This window comes from Accipiter gentilis, chromosome 9, assembly GCF_929443795.1.
Source record: "Accipiter gentilis chromosome 9, bAccGen1.1, whole genome shotgun sequence".
Lineage (NCBI taxonomy): Eukaryota > Metazoa > Chordata > Aves > Accipitriformes > Accipitridae > Astur > Astur gentilis.
This window is the reverse complement of record NC_064888.1, coordinates 25,156,840-25,177,023: the sequence shown is the minus strand read 5'-3', so window position 1 is coordinate 25,177,023 and position 20,184 is coordinate 25,156,840. Positions and strand designations below refer to the sequence as shown.

At 41.7% G+C, this 20,184-nt stretch overlaps 1 protein-coding gene across 13 annotated transcripts in view; it reads right to left on the bottom strand.

The window, feature by feature from the left end:
• The window catches only part of HECTD2 (HECT domain E3 ubiquitin protein ligase 2), a 43,309-nt gene extending 27,203 nt beyond the window's left edge, over nucleotides 1-16,106 (bottom strand). For all 13 annotated transcript variants that reach the window (XR_007507162.1, XR_007507161.1, XR_007507163.1 and 10 more), the window contains exons 1-4: nucleotides 15,527-16,106; nucleotides 10,127-10,256; nucleotides 2,705-2,843; nucleotides 140-242 (exon numbers count right to left, since the gene is read on the bottom strand). Coding sequence is in view for 8 of the 13 variants with exons in the window: in XM_049809594.1 (XP_049665551.1) it covers nucleotides 140-242; nucleotides 2,705-2,843; nucleotides 10,127-10,256; nucleotides 15,527-15,778 (624 nt within the window). In the remaining 5 variants the exon portion in view is untranslated. The remainder of the gene's footprint in view (nucleotides 1-139; nucleotides 243-2,704; nucleotides 2,844-10,126; nucleotides 10,257-15,526) is intronic.
• Nucleotides 16,107-20,184: the final 4,078 nt, after the last annotated feature.

Sequence of the window (20,184 nt, the reverse complement as noted above, 5' to 3'; positions counted from 1 at the left end):
TAACAGATTGTTGACCAAAGGCAGGTGAGATCATGAAAAAATGAGTAACCAGCTGCAAGCCTTTAACTGATGTTTTTGTAAACAGTTTGAGGATACAAAGAACTGTAAGTACTAAATAGTATTATGAATTATTTTCTACCTTAAATGCAGCATTTATCTCCAGAAAAGAATCAAATGTTGTAGAATAAAAATCATGTACAGCTTTCCAATCTCCTGATGACTTAGCCTTTTCCACATCATCCCTAGAAAGAATATTTTAAAATATTGGTAATACAAGGGTTCAGTCTTCCCAACCTCTTAGACTTTAGACTGCACTGTAACTCTAAGCTTTCCTCACTATGCACACTTAGAAGACAGACAAGCATAATATCAGTATCTTTCTAACATCTTCCTTGTCATTTTAAGATCATGGTATTACAAGAGAACAAAAGCATAGTTTGTGTTTGATACACCTGAGCAATGTGTCTTATTCAAAATGTTAATTCATGGTGTCACAGTTCAGTATGTTAAGACAAATAATTAGCAGAACAGAATTACGCTGATGATACACTGACATGATAAAATTTCTGAGACTAATCTATTTAAGTATGCAGGCTCCTAAACTAGTCAAATTCATTATCATTTGTACAAAATTTTATTTCTGTTCAAATTTTTCAAATAAAACTTAATCTTTGTACGCAACTGTACACATTCCTTAAGGGGACAACAAAATCTATGGATTTACTCTTAAAGTCCTTTTAAGTATTGCACCTTAAAGAAAGTATCTGTATATGAAATTTTGTGTAATATCATACCTTTAAAACAAACAAAAAAACCCACAGCCAACCTTTGGAGCAGAATTTTATTTTAGCTGTCTACTATGCTCGTGATACAAAACCCAGTTTGGTCTCCCCTCCGATCATTTCTTTGTACTAGATATTTTAAAAAAATGTTATCAGTGGGACATACCAAAAATGCTAATGACTTTTTAATACTTTACTTGAAAGAATAAAATTCTTGTTAATTACATAATTAGGCAGCAGTCAATAAGTACAAAATTCTGAATATGGAAAAAATTTCAGCTCTTCAGATCACCTGAATACCAGCAAAGGATCACCTCTTGTCAAATTCTCTTCTATACCTGTTTCCTTTTCCACCAAATACACACACTGACTAATCAAAAAGCATTCCTTTTCCTCACTGAATGCACAAAATCTTAAACACTGAAAAAAGCAATGAAGATTATATGCTCATACATCTCTTGGAGCAACTGTGATTTTTTTTTTTCCCATTTGTTTGAAAAATAGAAGAATCGGGCTTCTTCCTAGGAACAGTTCACCCCATTTCCTGACCAAGATTATCCTACTGTAAAACACTCAAGGGTATTACAGCAGCATAATGCTGCTCTGTGGGTGCTAAAGCTAAAAAAAAAACAACCCCAAACCCAACAAAAAAAAACCCAACATAAAACCCCACAACTTTCAAAGAATTAGTAAATACCACTCTCAGAACACATCCACACTAAAGAAACGCTCTGCCAATATAGATGTTCACAAATTGCAGGCAGAATCCTCTAGTGTAGACACACCCTATGCCATTAGTTTTTCAACACAGTTATGCCATTTCCTGAAATGACAGTGCCAACGTCACAATTTTTGGGAACATAGCTATGTTAAGTAGAGAAAAAATGTTCCCTATTGCCTTGTGCCCACAGCGAACCAAGCAAAGCTGGCAAAACTTTGTGGTGTAGACCTGACATCAGGGAAACAGGCTATACTAGTTAAAAACAATTCAGGTGGTTTCCCTGGGAACTTCTGCTAGCCTAGCTAAGTTGATCAAGCATCATGTGCCAAGTATCATAACAGTGCTGGAAGAAATCTAATGCAGATACATTTTTGCTTAAGGGTCTGTACTGATCTGGAAAAACAGAAGTGGAACACAAGACAGTAATTCACATCAATTCTAGCTAAATCAGTGTTACAGTGCAGCAACATAAATATTGTCTGCACAGTCTCTTTAATCTTGAAACTCTTCTTACTTAGACAAACAAAGCATAGTGCCTCTCTCAGAGAACTGCTAGAATAGTTTACACTTACGCTGCTTAAAATTGTGGTCACATAAGCAGCAAGGATACATGAAAAAAGAAATAAGTTTTTGCAATAAAACTAATATTGAGAATTGACGCTCTTTAACATAATGCATGAAGAAAGGTCATCTGCACTTTTAGCCAAAGTTAGAAATAGTGCAATCCACATAAACACCACTCCAGGTCCTCAAATATGATGTTATACATTTAAGTGCCTGATGTGCAGAGTATCAAATAAGTTTGAGAACGCCAGTACCTCAATGGGCAGGACACACCATAATTGGCAGTACAAAAAAAAATACCTAAGATTGAAAGGGATTTTCCAGCCTACAATAAGTCATACATATTTTTTTCCAAAACTAAACATCCACTGAATGTCAGGAACTGAATCTCTAACTCTGAAGTACAAGCTTTGCCATTTCTTGAACAGAACAACACTTCAAGTTAGAGAAAGTATTTTGATAATTTTCACAGTAACAAAGTTATGAATCCCACCATCACAAGCCAGACTAACTACTTGTCAGTCTTCCTGAACTGTTTCCTCATTTGAGATTAACAAAATCAAATGTATGAGTTAGGACAAAACGAAGAAAGTCCAAAGAAAGAAAGTACATTTTTAGAGACACCAGTGTAACTTACTGAAAATCCTTCACAGTTTTGGTTCGGATGGGAAGGGAAGGTTCAGGAAGAATTGGTGCTTTCAGTTCTTGGGGTAGTTTATCTATAGAGATGCGCTGCTTTTGTCGTACATCGAGGCAAATAGGTGGTAGGTCTCTCACTTATTTAAAAAAAAAAGTAAAGAACAATAAATACAATGCAATCATATACATAAACACTTAGCTAGTAAAATACAGACATAGGAACTAGGGGAAAAAAAAAGAAAATGCACACTGGTTGATTCTACATCTTTGAACCCCTACTCATCCAAATACTTTTCTTACCACATGCTCATTCCAGACATGATGGAAACTTCAACTAATCGAAGGGAAATAAAAACCTAGAAACAAAAACCATGCCCTGAGTTCGTAACTATGTCTTTGTGAAGAAAGTGTCTCCTGCCAATGGACAAAGAAAATTGGCCAGTCTGTCTCCCATCTAAGGCCTTCTGAAAGAAGGAAGTCTCTACTATTTTATAAATGAGCTCCTGGACCAAGTTGCAAACAAATGATTTGCCTATTACAAAAACAAAGAAAGAAAACAAGGCCAGATTTTTACAAATGAATTGCTGACATGCTGCTAGAAAACTAAAAAACAAAAAAAACAAACAAAAAAAAACTGGTGACCTGTAGTCCAACTCATTATTAGGGAAAATAGCAAAATACTGTACTTGCATAAGATGCACGGGTATTACACCAGTAACATGCACTGGTATACATAGAGCAGTACTTACTTCACACAAGAAAACCTCAAGTTCATATATATATTCATTTTTAGAAATGAGTGCTGCAGAATTTTCGTTAAATCTATTTGTAGCTGTAGATGCTCAGCCTTCTGAACATTAAACCTAGTGCCTTCTAAAGTCAGATGCATAAAGTGCTTATTCTGAACATCACATCTAACTGAACCTATGAGGAATTCAAGCTAAGCAAGTTAGAATATAATTACCAAAAAAAAAAAAAAAAAAAGTCAAAGGATGTCATGGAATTAGAGTTACCCAGAGTGATCCTGCTATATTTGCTGTTTGAAAGACAAACCAAGCAGTCCATGACTGGTAGCTATTAGTCACGAATAGTACTGTTGTCCATTATTGTAATTACAGTATCTATTTGTATTGGCTTTGTGTGGCAAGGTTTTGGTAGCGGGGGGGCAGGGGGGGTGTTACAGGGGTGGCTTCTGTGAGAAGCTGCTGGAAGCTTCCCCTGTGTTCAAGAGAGAACCCATACCAGCCGGCTCGAAGACAGACCCGCCGCCGGCCAAGGCCGAGCCCATCAGCAATAGTGGTAGCACCTCGGTGATAACATTTTTAAGAAGGAAAAAAAGTTGGGACAGATGGAAATGACAGCCGGAGAGAGGAGTGAGAACATTTAAAAGAAACAAGCCTGCAGACACCAAGGTCAGTGAAGAAGGAGGGGAGGAAATGCTCCAGGCACCGGAGCAGAGATTCCCCTGCAGCCCGTGGGGAAGACCCTGGTGAGGCAGGCTGTCCCCCTGCAGTCCAGGGAGGTCCACGGGGGAGCAGATCTCCACCTGCAGACTGGGGAGGACCCCACGCCGGAGCAGGTGGGTTCCCAAAGGAGGCTGTGACCCCATGGGCAACCCGCGCTGGAGCAGTGTGCTCCTGAAGGACTGCACACCGTGGAAAGGACGCACACTGGAGCAGTTTGTGAAGAACTGCAGCCCATGGGAAGGACCCGCATTGGAGAAGTTTGTGGAGGACTGTCTCCCGTGGGTGGGACCCCACGCTGGAGCAGAGGAAGAGTGTGAGGAGTCCTGCCCCTGAGGAGGATGAAGTGGCAGAAAATAACGTGTGATGAACTGACCATAAACCCCATCCCCATCCTCCTGTGCTGCTGGGGACGGGGCTTGGTAGAGAATCTGGGAGTGAAGTTATGCCCGGGAAGGAGAGAGGGGTGGAGGGAAGGTGTTCTGAGATTTGGTTTTATTTCTCATTACCCTACTCTGGTTGATTTGTAATAAATTGAGTTAATTTTCCCCAAGCTGTGTCTGTTTTGCCTGTGACAGTAATTGGTGAACGATCTCTCCTGTCCTTATCTCGACCCACAAGCTCTTTGTTATATTTTCTCTCCCCTGTCCAGCTAAGGAAGGGGAGTGATAGAATGGCTTTGGTGGGCACCTGGCATCCAACCAGGGTCAACCCATCACGCTACTGTAAATATTGTAGCATACAAACTGCAACACCAGTGTTCCCTACACCTAAGAAAAATCTCAAGCACAAGCACACCAAAGTCCAACTATTTTCTGACATACAGGGACAAGTCTTCAGTCAGTCTTTCTACACTGCAATATATAATTTTAGCTAAAGCTGACACTGGATCATCTACAGCCTCCTAAAAGAATCTCTCCAATAAATTAAATGGGAAATGCAAGTTTTCTGTCTTGCAGAGAATTACTGCTGAAGCAGTAGCATCTGTAAACATTTCTTCTCAGTAAATTTGGCTGCCTATTCTAAGTACAAATAGCAGTGCTTTAACAAGGTCTTTCTATTCTACTCCTTACTTTCTATTTGATCTGAGAACATTGTATTGAGTTTATGTAGCAAGGTTCTGGCAGCAGGGCTGCTGCAAGGGTGGCCTCTGTGACAGGAGAGATGGGGCTGCCTCTATGTCAGACACAGTCAGCTCCAAAACAGACCCACCACTGGCCAAAGCTGAGCCCATTGCTGACACTGGTAGCACCTCTATGGTAATATAAGAAAGGGTTAAAAACACTGCACAAAAGCTGAGGAGGAGGAATTGAGAAACACAAACACCCCTCAACCTGCAGACACCCAGGTCAGTGGCGCTCCAGACGCTAGAGCAGAGATTCCCCTGCAGCCCATGGTGAAGACCATGGTGAAGAAGGTTGTCCCCCTGCAGCCCATGGAGGACCACAGCAGAGCAGATATCCACCTGCTGCCCATGGAGAGCCCATGCCCAAGCAGACTGTTGGCAGGAACTGTGGCCCATGGGGAACTTGTGCTGGAGCAGTCTGTTCCTAAAGGACTGGACTCCGTGGGAAGAGCCCACATTGGAGCAGTTCGTGAAAAACTTCAACTCGTGGGAAGAACCCATGTTGGAAAACTTTGTGAAAGACTGTATCCCATAGGAGAGACCCCATGCTGGAGCAGGGAACAGCATGAGGAGGAAGGAGTAGCAGAAATGAAGTTTTATGAGGTGACTACAATCCCCATCTCTCACCCCTCTAAGCCACCTGGGGGAAAGGAGGTAGAAGAGTGGGGAACAAAGGAGTGAAATTGAGCCTGGGAAGAAGGGGGGGCAGTGGGAAGGTGTTTTGAGTTTTGTTTTTCTTTAACTGGCAATAAATTAATATTCTCAAGTCAAGTCTATTTTGCCTGTGATGGTAATTGAAAGATAGACTCCCTGTCTTTATCTCAACCCATGAGCTTTTACATCTTATTTTCTCCCCATGTCTGTTGAGGAAGGGGAGTGATAGAACAGCTTGGTGGGCATTTGGCAGCCAGCCAAGGTAAACCCACCAAAAACATGAAAAAATATTCCAATGCAGTATACACAAACATTCATTTTACTGACAGTGTCTTCTCAAATATCCTTAAAATGCTTTTTTATTCTGATCTATACTGCATGTTTTAAAAAGCATTTATATGAATTATGATGCAAGTTTGTTATAAAAGACACTATATAAAAATGTCCTCAAAAGTCAAACATATTAAACCAAAATCCTCTATGAATTGCCTAAGAACCCTCTAAGCCTCTTCCAAGAGTTGCTGTTTTTTAAAATTAACTAAACATCAAAGTAGTATCACTACTCTGCTGCCTACTCCATTTATCACAGCAGGGGAATAGATGCTAACAAAATCCCCCAAACCCAAAGGCAGATTCTTTTCACTCATGCTAATGACAGAGACACTGTCATTATGACTTAACTCAGCCACCATTCATCAGACAATAATAAATCTGAGCTGCCCTCAATCCCCTGACTATGGCATCAATTATAGATATGGAACCTTGCCCACTCTCACAGCTGGAATTTAAAGCTATTAAAGAGAAGAGTAGTATTTAAAAAACAAAGTGGACACATAAGATACTAAATTAATTCAAGCCAAGGTACCAAACAATCCCACCATGCAAGTGCTCTGCTATTACATATCATTCTCTGAAAGCAGGGTGCACTGACTTAAAAGAAACTAAGACTATGTCTTATTTTTGTACTCTGAGAAAGACAAGTAATTTTCATTTAGCAGTCATTCTGTCTTCTCAATTTTAAATGGATTAAACATTGAATTATAACCAGCCGAAGACACTGAAATGAGGAAAATATTCTCTCCACATCTGTAGAAGAGACAGCTGCTGATAGAAGCTGTTTCTCATTTCAGTAAATTGAAGCTGCAGGTGCTAAGCTGCTAACTTGCACCCTGTCAGTGATGCAAACCTGCAGCTTAAAATAGATATACTAAAACTCCGTTTTAATATGTTTAATAAATACTGTCAACTTCAGTGTGTGTCTTGCCATAATTTAAGTTTATTTGTAAATAGATTTATTTGCTCATCTGACATTCAAAAATATTAATTAATATTTGTCACTTAAGTTCCATTGAGGAGAAACTTGATACTTTATGTATCGAGTTGATAAGCAGCAATAACACAATACTACAAGACAAGAAAAAGCAATCATTTCTGGCTGTTTCCCCAGTTACATCAAGTAAAAATCAAGTCATGCATTTCATCAGCAATGCATGACTGATCAAATGATCAAAAACTTTGAGGAAGAAAATCTCATTGATACAAAACAGAATTGACTAGTACAAGGAAATTTAGGGTGAATGAATTTTGAACAGCAGTTATTTTCATGGTGACCAACACAGCTACTGGCAGATGAAAATTTTCAAAGTAGGTAAAGCAAACAAATCTTACTTGTATTTGTAAAATTTTAGATGAGCTAGAACAATCCAGTTCATATATTTCATACCAGATCACTGTTGCATTAGAAGACTTGTTATATAAATTCAATCTCTGTGGCAGCCACATAGCAAACAAATATCACCCTAGCTTTCACGCTGAATTGACCAGGATTACCTTTTCCATGCTTTTGTTTTTCAATGAAATTAACATTCTTTGAACTCAAGCCTACAGTACTACCAGTATATGCACAAATATATACACATATTCAGAGAGATAGCATGTATATAAAACTGAAAAAAACGCACTAAGCAAGCATCAATCCTGAATTCCAGAGTAAGCAAAAGAACTATTTTGAACTGAGAAGTTTGTTTCAGTGATTATTTTTTCATAGAATACACATACCTCCTCAAACAATTTTGAGTGCACCTTGGACTGTTAGTAAAAATAATCTGGTTTTATATATGCAGGTTACCCTGACCCTGAAACTACCAGAACATCTTTCCACATTGAGTTCTATTTCAAGAATATATCCTTGACTATAATAAATATTGCCATGCATTAGTGTGGTGAAAATTAACAACTAAGTACTTATGAGGCAGTAATTACAACCAGGGCAGTATCATGTGCAGCAAGAACTGAGGGTGCTTCAAGAGAGAGGCATTTAGAGTTTACTATTCTTGTCAGGTGAAAAAAAAAAAGTGGGGGAAGGGGGCAGATTTCTTCTGTTTAGTGAAACGAACTCTGCAAAAGGGTACTATATTTTTCACATTGCTTGGCCCCATGCTAGATTTAATTTTACTTTGTCCTAAATTTTATTAAGCAGCAGACTTTCATAACGTAAGATTGTATTAAGCAACTATTCAGAAAGAAGCTGAAAAGGAAACAATTAATGCTTAAATAATGAAAGACAGTAGCTTGGAGCCTACAAGTCGACTGCACGCATGTTTGTTAAAAACACTAGCAGCTGAGTAGTTAATATTGACAAGAGGTCACTTTTAGCTTCTGAGGAAAATAATGTTATCTGAGAAAGGCAAAACATTTTCTTCCTCTGAGGACTTTCAGATTCCAACAATATTGCAATTGTTTACATGCAATTTATAAACAAAGACTTTTCTTTAAAAATATATAGGTGACAGCAACAGCCACCTGAAGGTTGTTCTTCCAGCTTTGTTAGGTTGACCTTACAGAACTTTGTTAAAATCAGCAGAGCTCTCACCTGCTTTGCAGCATCTTCTTTTTGCCTTACGCCAAGTATTGCCCTCAAGAACATCACTCTGGGAAGTTATGCAGCAGTGGCAGAATTCTTCACTGGACATCTCCAGTCACCTTGGTTTTCTTTGTGCAGTACAAAGTGACTTGAGGAAAGCACAAAATCCTGCCCGAGCCATCATTTACACATAACTGCCTTTTGCATTTCAGCGACTACCCCCCCCCACCTTTTTTATTTTTAAGTAGAAAGTACCTCCTTACTCCATAAAAAAAAGTGCTTAAAAAAAAAAAAGTCTGGTATTGACTTTTTCTTCTGCAGTATAGCTAGCAAGGATACAAAGATTATTTTAGTAAGGATCCAATCCTGCAAGGTATAAGCCACGTTCTTCTGTACAACTTTGAAACTGACAATACCTGCCCATAGTTCTGTTTCACACTCACACTACTGAAATCTCTTAATTAATGCAGTGTCTTTCTTTCTAGCCTCGAATTCATTGAGTGCTATAAAGACTTGGAGAACCACAGAATAATAAGGCTGAAAGGGACCTGCTCAGAGGCAAGATCAATACAAACCTGGCAAATTTTGTACAGCCTTTTATCAAAAGTCCCAAATTACTGAAATTCCATATCCTAGCCCCAAAAATCTAATAAAAATTTCAGGTCTAACCACAATGTCATCTCATCAGGTTTCATGATTCTAGTCTACCATACTGAATATACAGCTCTGCTTTCTATCTTTTCATCAATTATCGTTACCCCATCATACCACAAAGACCTTCCTTCTGGCCTTTCAGACTCTTCAGAACTTACCGGTCTTTGCTTGTGAATTTTATTCTGTGTCTTCACTGGCCTCCATCTTCACTGAAATCAGCAGCTCTCAGCAACTGTCTCCCTTAAAAGCCCTATGCTTGCCTCATCCCTGACACCCTTCAAGTGGCGACAGAAAAATCTTCTCCACAAAGTTCTGACACAATTTCTAGAGAAACGGCCATCTGACTGCAGTTAGACAAACAGTATCTGCAGATGGACTACTGAATCTTCTTTAAAACTCAAGATGATTTTTTCATCCTCCAGGACTATTTGTTTTTCTTATCCAACTTGTCTCTGTGACATAACCTCTACAGAGGATGGACTATCATATATATATATATATATGTATGTATATCACTGCCTGTACAATGTACTGCACAGCATAATTTAATGAAACCTAGATTTCTAGATTTTCTGGCACTACCACAATACAAATATTGGCAGAACACTGAGCACCTTCTTAAATTGGTAACTAAGTAACACAGGGCCTTTATTCTCTTACCATTTTTGATATTGGGTATAACAAGCTGCGTAGGCGAATTTCTGTTTCCGATGCCTTCTTTCTTTTGGTTGATAGTTGTGATGAAATTGCTGAAAGTGGAAAACTGATTTTTGGCTCCTCTCTCCAACCCCTGTAATTAAGATGACAGCATGCTATAAAGGGCTAATACATTATTGAAAGAATAATCTTACACATGAGGTATTACACAGAATACTTAAATACCTTTTATCTTTAAATCAGAGTGGTAATACCTAAATAAGACATAAATAATGATTCTGCAAGTTTGTTTCAAATTGAATCAGGAGAGATACCATGAACTTCCTTTCTATTACATTCAAAACCTCAAGTATTAATTTGCAGGATATGAAGATATCCTTGGATTACTGTGAGGAAAACACAATATGATTAGAATGCTTTCAACATTATTCTAACTTTCTGTATCCTAATTTCTAACTACTTTTCTATTCCTCACTACATCCAGCTCAGTTTAAACAGATGACAGTGCTGCATATTCCTTTTTCCAAATAACCCTAATGTACTGAAGTAGTTTAGACAAATTTCCCACTATTTGAAATGTGGGGCCAAAAATTCTCTGTGAGCTAACCTGATAATAAAATTTAAATAGTGGCTACCTGGGTAAAAACCACTAATGATTGATAATCATCAGCACCAGCTGCCACTGAATAAAGGCTAGCTAACAAACATTGGTTAATACAGTGTTAAAAAAACCTGCTTGAGTACCTGTATGTGCTGCCACCAAGGAATCTGCACAAGCCCTTGCTAAGAAGTGTTGAGCGCTAATGTGTTTTAACAGTGAACAGAAGTGAAATCACACAACAGACTTCCAAAGGATTGTGCCAATCGGTCTGTTTGACACTGAGTGCTATTGGATATAGTTATTTACTCTGGAGAATTTGCAAAGCATAGGTGGGTTAAGGGGCTTGCCCAAGACAACAGAAGTCACATGATGGAGATTTTAATTTCCATCTCAGCTCCAAGACGTCAGTTGATATCAGGCAAAGGTAGATGAACTAAAAAAAAAAAAAAAATATACACACTCTCCCTGCATATCGTGATTTTCAGCCTCACATTAACCTAAGGATTCATTTGCTTGATATCTGGTATCTGTGCTTGTCGTTAGAAAAAAAATGTTTTCATGCAAATCAAAACTGTAATTCCCCCAACGAGAATAAAAATTCTAGAACAATTAACATAATATCCTATCTTTTTTTAAAATCCATACATTTCCCTTTCCCCTTAAGAGTAGTAAATTTGGATTAAGACATACAGGCAGAGTTCCGAGGAAAGAACTTCACTTCCACCACAACATCCTGAAATACCACCAGGAGGGTAATAACACAGCCCATAAACCTGCCATGCCGCAGTGTACACAAGTTGGTACACTGCCAGGATTATTAAGTAACTGTGGCACAAACAGCCATTTTTCCATGGCTTCTAACTCAGCAAATCATAAATTTGAACAATCAGCAGGACTTCTGGCTTTAAAAATACCAAGTTTCAATTTCTAGCTTCAAATTCCTTGTATGCAGCAAACATTCAAAAATAAAATGTAATTACCATTACAATTTTCACATTAACTTTTTCTTTTATTCTATAATATTTGAAATATCATTAAGATGCTTAAAAATCACCTGGCACATGACTGGAGAAAAACAGACCCTAAACAACCATGCCAAGACATGACTGACTGAAAAAAGGACTTTTAAACAAATCCAGATCTGAGATTAATCTGCTGTGTCACAAAACATATGCTCTAGGTAGAAAACTTCTGGAGCCTGGACTAGTCTAATTATGATTAATAGGGAATAGATATCATAGATAGCTGAGAAGAGGGACTTTTATGAAACAGACTGACTGACTCAGCTTTCTAGGTTTTACCCTAGACATGCCACTGAAATAGTATAGTTGAAGTTATTTAAAAACGTTGTTCTTAATGCCACCTCAGAAAGAACAAAAATTGCAAGTGCTATTTAACTCCATGATCCTGCTCCAAGTGTAGTTCCAACAATATTAAACAAACATATGGACAAATGCTTTACTGTAAAGGCCTGGAGGAATACTGGGAAACTACATGCTCATTAATAAAGACCTCTGACATCTCCTGGGAGAGTAATCTAGGACAAGTGTATAGCACCATGTCATACTTACAAAATTTTGTAGGAGGTCAGTGAGCCTCTAGAGCCTAAGACGCTGCACGCATACTGCCATCAGAAAACTGAACCCCCACATAAAGAATGAGTATGCTTAGAGGGAGTAAATGGTTCAAAGTAATCTTTAATCCTCTTTTTCAAGAGCATATTAATAACTCGCAACTCTGATGGCTTCTTAGTGGAAGTTTTCCAAAGCATTAAGCCCTCCATAAGACTGGAGAGGTACTAACATTATACTTAGAAATCTATGTTTTTCATTATCGAAGTTAAATTAGATGGTGAAAATAACTCAAACTGCAAAGAGCATGAGTGCTTTCTGCGAAGAGGCAAAAGACCATCTAGAAGAGTTTCTTGAAAATCCTACTCCTCAGCACTAACGTAACTCACTCAAGACCTATATGTACATGACAAGCAAAGGCCAGTGAGGAGTAAAAGGTTTTCTTCCCTGTGCAAGAAGACATGGAGGACACTCAGGTTACCTAAAGGTAGCTGTCAGTGCAACAGCCTACGCAAGAAATAGCGTTTTCCCTTCTATTAATATCTTGAAAGGTGTAACGTAGGACTGGTTTTGCTTTACAGAAGCCTCTACTTGTTCTTGCTTACTAGGGGGCAAGTTATTTAGTTTCCCACAAGTTCCTTTTCAGAATCTGAATACTGGCCTCCAAACCATTACCCCTTATGCATTATTTCTAATCACCATTTGGTCCATAAGAAAAGCCTGAACTCCTTGCAGGATCATGTTAATTTATTCGTGGGCTAATTTAATCTCCACAATTTTCCTTAGAAATAAAAGCCAAAAAGAAAAAAAAGTAACCATTGTTCCACAATTCCACATGGCCCTTGGCTAGGAAAAGCCACAATATGAATGACAATAGAGATAGTCACATAATCCCTTTATTCCAACTTGCAACCAGCTTAAACTCCAGATGAGACATCTTTCATGCACATGCTCTTAGGAGAAAAAGGATACCATGGTTATCTATTGACTTACTAAAATTCTGACCTTTTTGACAGCTACTGTGGAAAATGGAAACTGTTTAAAGGATGTGTCACACCTTCACGTTGCCTTTGAGGAAGCTCTAGTCATGCCACATCAGTTGCACAAACCTATGGTGGGTCTTCAGTGCACTGAAGAAAATGTCAATTACAGAAAATCTGGAGAGATGTTTGAGACAAGGATATCTGAGGTTCACTTCATACAGAAACAAGGTATAGTATCTATATCACCATAGTCATCATATAATGGCTACAAATTTAGAAATAATAGGCAGAGAGAATATGAAAAATTAAGGTCACCTGGAATATTACTGTATTTGTATCAGGCATGTGTTTTTAAATGAAGGGAATTTTAATGGGAAAAAATCATAAATAAGCAAAGACTTTTTTTAAAAGACAATAATTTCCCTCGTTTGTTATCATATATTACAAACTCTTCCCCAGTTTAACAAGGAGGAAGCTGAGAACATATTTCTCTCTTTAAAAGTGTTTGAGAGGATTTGATTAAGTAACACTCATTTTTTTATGTCCAAGCAGAACTTTTAATACAAGAACTTGTATTAAAATCATGCCATATACGATGAATCTCAGAACATACTTCAGAGCCCTGGAATTAGATGTGTAGGTTGGTCACAACTAGGGCTTAGCAGACCAACAGTCCAATACCTTCTTTACAGCAACTCAGGTCTTGCAAAAGCATACCTGCGTTCCCTATTTGGTATATTTGGATCAAAACCCGCATTCTGTTACAAACAGAAAAATGCAGGGCTATGGAAATGTCTCTTACATCTGTCCACAAAACTCCCTCTTTGTAACATACTATTAAAACCCATATGCAGCTCTTCGTAAATTCAAAGTCCCACATGCATTAGACAAGCAATCACACCTAGCCACGCTCCTCTGTAGCAAGTCAACTTAGACAACTTCACGCCTGTGGGCAACAGTTCAAAGGTACGTGGAGGATGCCCAGCTACAAATAAGTTCTGATTCCTTAAGGCAGTGGGATTTCTACATGGCTGCCCAGCTGCACATGTTTTTCATTAGCTGAGCTAACCCTGACACGTTTTAGACCAGCACTTGTATCTTTACACTAAGGGACTGGCATTTGCCATTCAGCCTGAAGTGGAGATTTTCAAAGGTAAAAATAACTCCTGGGCACTTGTCCATTACAGACTTCTCCCACCAAATCTGTACTTGAATCACAAGAACAAACACATTCTTCCACATTCAGACAGATTTGCAAAGCTGAAAGTCTTTCAGAAGAACATTGTAGGCAAAACACAAAATTGGCAGAATTGCTCAAAGGAGTTTGTAGTTTGCCTACGACTACTTTGTTTAACATTACAATTATTTCATGACAGCCATAAACATCAGACGCTCAATCTTTTAAACTCAAATTATGTAAAATGATAATTTCTGGTAAGTCAGATACTTATCAGAACTGTTGAATTAAAATGCCACAACTCTATTAGTTACTACAGAATTGATAAAATTTTTGCTCTGTTGTTGGACTGACGTAGGTTATAGCAAGCTTTAACATTGAGCTGTGTAAGATATTCAACTCACGCCAGGAAAATTTTGTTTCATAGTATTATATGGTCAGCAGAAAGAAAATCGTAAGCCCAGTAAAATTAAAAATCTCAATGAGGTTTCTGAAATGAAATCATTCTCACAAATATCCTTCTCACAGTTGGTGGGGTTTTTTTATCCGTGTTAACTCATTCATCACTTATTGAAATGTTTTGTCATCTTTGCGTCAACATAAAGTAAAAACTGGAAAAGACCTTTTAAGAAAAAGTTAAAAATACAGAAGTATTTTTCAGCTAGCTCTCTTGCTATTAAGTGTGGTAAGAGCTGAAATCCTCCACCCCCGAAAACCCTTAACGAACATTCACAACGCTGTAAACCCTCAGTCATGACTAACCTAAAAGAGCAGACCGTTGTAAAATGTTAAAGAACTATAAGTAGATGGAGAATTTATAGCTTCATTATGTCACTGCTTACAGCTGCACTCGTTATTTTTAAGAAACTTGAATGAAAGCCTCTCAACGGAAAATAACATGAAAGAAAACGAACGCGACGCTTCCCCACCGCCACGAAAAAAACCGGCAAACATAGCAAGTGACAGCGGGGACCGCAAAGACGGTCCCGCTCCCCGGGGCCGGGGCCCGGCGGGCGGCAGCCCGGGCGCTGACGGGTCGCCCGGCCCCGCCGGCGGCCGCAGGAGACCTACCCCGGCAGCCGCGCTGGATGCCGACGGGATGGGCGGCAGTTTCTCTCGCTCCTTTTCTTTCTCCCCTTCTTCCTCCTCTTCTTCCTCATCCTCGCCGCCCTCCTCGGCCGACGGGGGCGCCGCGCCGCCCTGGGTCAGCTCCGCGCCCGGCGGGAGCCCCGGGCCGGGGCCGGGGCCGGGGCCGGGCCCGGGCCCCGGCCCCGGGGGGAGGTCGGCGGCTGCCGTGGCCGCCGGCGGGCTCTGCAACGACATGGCCCCACTCCCGGCCGCCCCGCGCCTCTCACCTCACGGCAGCCCCTCAGCTCCCGCCGGCACCCGAGCCCCGCGCCCTCTTCTTCTCCTCCCTCCCGCCGCCACGGAGGAGCCCCCGCGAGCACCCCCAGAGCCGCCGCTCCGCTCCGCGCGGGGCCGCCGCGGCAATGCAGCAGCCGGGCTGCTCCCGGGCTGCTCCCGGGCGCTCAGACACCCCCGCACGGCGGGGCGGAGCGCAGGCCTGCCGCCCCCGCCGCGGCCCCGGCGAGGAGGGGGAGCGCGGGACGTAGCGGAGCGGAGGCGGCCAGCGCCGCCTGGGCCCCGCTGCCCTGGCGCCCCCTCAGCCACCGCGCCACCTACAGACCGCGGGCAGGAAGAGGGGCGGCCGCCGCCGCCGCCGCCGCCATGTTGTTTATAGGCGGCTCATAGAAACGCGCTTGGAGACCGGGGGTGCCGCGCGGGGGCAGCGGAGGACACGGCTACGGAAACTCCGTACGGCAGGAAGAGCCGCCGGGCCGGCCCGGCAGCGCCGGGCGTACGGGAATCGGGGCTGTGCCCCGCGCTCGGCGCAAGTCGCGCTGGCGAGGGGCGAGCGCTGCGCGGCGGCCGCGCCCCCGCGGCGCCCTCGCTCGCCGGGGCGGGGGGCAGCGCCGGGCCCCGGGGGTGGCGGGCAAGCCCGGCGGCAGCGCCGCCTCCCGCGCCCCCGTGAAGCGGTGCCTCCGCCGGCCGGCACCTCCCGCTTCCCAGCGAAGTCGTGCCGCGCCCCGAGCGCGGAGCGGCCTGCTGCCGGGCCGCGGGGGGGCAGGCCGGGCCGGGGCACGGCAGCGAGTAAACACACGAGTAATAAGTATAAAAAAGCTGTGGCGAAGGGACCTCGGGGTGGGTGCCGGCGCGGCACTCCCGCTCCTCCTTGACGCCGGGCCGGTGTTGTGGTGGCACCGCTGGCAGGGACTGGGCTGCCGGTGGCACCTCGCGCACACCGCCCCGTCCGTCGCCTCACGGTCCCTTCATCCCGGCTTCAAGTCGCACTCTAACGAGGAAAATACAGAAACGAAGCGTAAAAGCTTAGTCCTGTCTCCGTTTCGTGGGCAAAGCCGGAGCGGTGCCAGGGCCTGTGCAATGGCAGGTCTTGGCCCTTGGTTTGGACGGGTCTCGGGAAGCCCGAGGCTAATACCTGCTGCGAGAGCCTCTGTGCGGTAGCCTGGGCTTGCTGAAGCTTTGCTTTAGAAATATTTTAAAAAGGCATCTTCAGAAGATGTGCTAGGTTGAACTGGTTGCAGCACGACATGTAGACTAGATGTAATACAGCATTTGTCTGCGGGGTACTGACCTATCACTTGGCTTGCTATGCAAACGCGTGGGAGTCCTTCCGCGGGCGAGGGGTACCCTGTCTGCGTATGCTAAGCTACATAAAATTTAAGCCCTTCAAACCATTAACTGCCAGACAAAACAAGTTGCTTTCAGACCACTCTTAATTTTGTGTCTGGAGAAGGGTTCCCCTCCCAGCTTCAGGATCAAAGGAGTGTGAATAGTGTTACAGACCACTTGAAACAAATCTTCAAAATTGTTTTTCAGATGGAGGTAAGCCACATGACGGTTTTTCTCAGCGTTGGCATTACACAAGTAGCTCCTGCAGGTTGGAGCTGCAGTAAAGATCTCTGTAAACTGCATAAAAGCAAGGGCATAATAGGCACTGCAGAGTTAATCTAGCACATTGAAAAATGCTTTCCCTTTTTGAAGGAACTGGCAGACCCGGAGTTTATTCGGTTTCATTAAGAAATCGCTTTGTCTTCTTACCAAGTTAAATATGAGAGGTGGTTTTCCAAAAAGTTCATTCCTCACTGTGCTTACTTCCCAGTTGCTCTCAGTGGTTTGCATGAGTAAGTGGCCTGCTGCACTTAAACAAAGCCCCCTAAACACTCACTCATCTTTTTCCTTTACGTGCCAAGAAATAACATAATAATAGTAATTGCAACAACTTCAGTACAAGCAGCTATACACCCAGTGGCAGTCCCCAACTGGAAGTAATTGGCACAGCTGTTTCATGGAGCTGTGCCAACTTGAAACGGAAGGATCTGCTCCTTTGTGCCTGCAGAGGGAGATGAAGCAAAGGGAAATAGAAATGTAGGAAGGCAAGTATACAAACAAATTAATAATGCTTCTTTTTTTTTTTTTTTCAATTCCATTGAGCTATAAAGGCCTGGTTTTCGGTAGCTTCAAAAACACTGAAATAGCCGTCTATCAGGATTATTTCACAAAAAGCTAATGCAACATCAAAGACATCAATTTTTACTGTACGTGCTGTCCTGTGCTATTTGAAGCTGAAGTGTTCTGTTGAACTAAACTAATTCAGGTGAATATTTTGACCCACGGCAATTATGAAAATAGGCACAAAAGCACTGTTAAGAAAATTTCTTCCTATTTTTGTAAGAGAGTAAAAGGACCACATACTGAAGGAGACGCAAACGCATTTTCCTACTTCTAACAAACGTAGCATACATCTGGTGCCTAGAATTTGTAACTAACAGTATTTCAATATAATTAATAGATCTATAAGGCAAAGATGTAACCACAGCTGGGAAAGGCAGGTCTAAACCGGCTTTCAATTTGCTAGCACGGATGGATGCTAGCTGGGTGCAGCAGTGCTGCATGTAATGAGGCAGTGCATGTAAACCCTGCAATCATTTGTTGCCAAAGTGATAAACCAGGGTAGAGAGCAATGGAGCAGTCAGAAAACAGGATAAAGACAGTCTGTCTTCTAACAGGCAAGATTTGTGGGATATACAACATACAAAATTTTGCAAAACTAAACAGAGGTATGTAACTGCCATTTTACAAGACTTCACAAATTTGTTGGCCAGATGGCCTGGGAGCCTTGACAAAGGGCCATGCACACTCATTGCCTTTATTTTGAAAGTGTTTGCAGGCTTTTTGTTTGCATCACCTTTCATAACGTTTCCAGTTCTTTCTTTAAGGCTGATAATGCTTTTGCTTACCTTGGTGGTTGCTTTTCCACCCTCAACTCTTATTATGTTTCCTCCTTTACCCTTCCAAGGACCCTTTCCTTGATTTTTTCAATCTCTTCTGAGCTGCTTAAAAATCTTAAATCACATGGTGCCAGCTACTTCACAGGATTTTCTGGTAAGTGGGGGAAAGGTAAAGTTCAATCAAAAACTGTTGTTCATGCAGCGTACATGCTGCCTGGGCCTACACATCCACCCGGGTTCCTGGATGAGTTTGCAGCCCTCACTGGACCCCACGCTGGCATGCTATGCTGCTGGCTCAGATAAGCATATGCACACCACAGTAACACCCCTGAATGACTACAGGGGGGACACAGGCAGTACATGACCCTGAACATACTTTCTTGTACTTATGGGAGAACAATCCTGCCTTAGCAGGGTGTTGATCCTTTCAACCGGAAGAGGACCTTTTTGACAACTCATTTAAAAATTGTTCACAAATATATTTCTTCTCTCCAGAGAGTTTGTGTTATCAGGAAGGGGAAAAAGTCAACAGCACATCTCTGTGCAATGACGTGGCCAGGCACAGACCGCCACTAGGAATGACAGATGGAAACAAACCAAATGCTAACATTTGTTCACAAATGATTAGTAAATGCTTACAAGTAATAGATACACTCGCAGAGACTGGCATTTGGGAGTGAGGCACAAATGAAAAAAAAAAAAAAAAAGGGCTAAATTCCCTGGCTAGTATTTTCATGACAAATAATTGAGTGTACTCACATGTTCCTCTGCAGTCAGAAGTCAAAATGCAGCCATATCCAAAATCAGCCCTGGTTTAATTCAGTAAGATTAGGGGTGGGTTTGGCTCGTTACAGGTTTTTCCCTGGCCCTGAAATGCTTTACTAGTGTTTGCATTCAAAAAGTATCAAAGATCCCTGTGCAAACTGGCATTTCAGGAATTGAAGTGACCTGTGTCCTTTAGAAAAGGCAGGCTGAATTTCCCATCCAGTTGGTGATACACTCATCACACAGATATACTGTGTCCCTCTCTTTTATTGAGTAGTACCGTTTCTTCCTCTTCATACTGTTTAAAGATCTCATACACTTCCCAGTACAAAATATTTGGACCATTTAACAGATGTGTGCTTTGTGAGAAGGACCTTGAGTGGGCACAAGGGGAAGCACAGGATGGCTGAAACATCAAAAGGGGAAGCAAAGGCTGGAGGCAACCCATTTCCTCTCTATGGGAGTAGGAGAGAGATAAATGGTTGGGAGTTTTCCAACAGAACAGGTTTTCAGCAAAACATTTCAGTTTCAACAGAAAGACCTGATTCATTGAAATGGAAATGTTTTACAAAGAAGCATCTTTTCAGTGACCTTTTAGCAGAACTCAGGCAAGATGCCACCAAAATCCACCTGTTACTCTGCTGACTCAGTTGG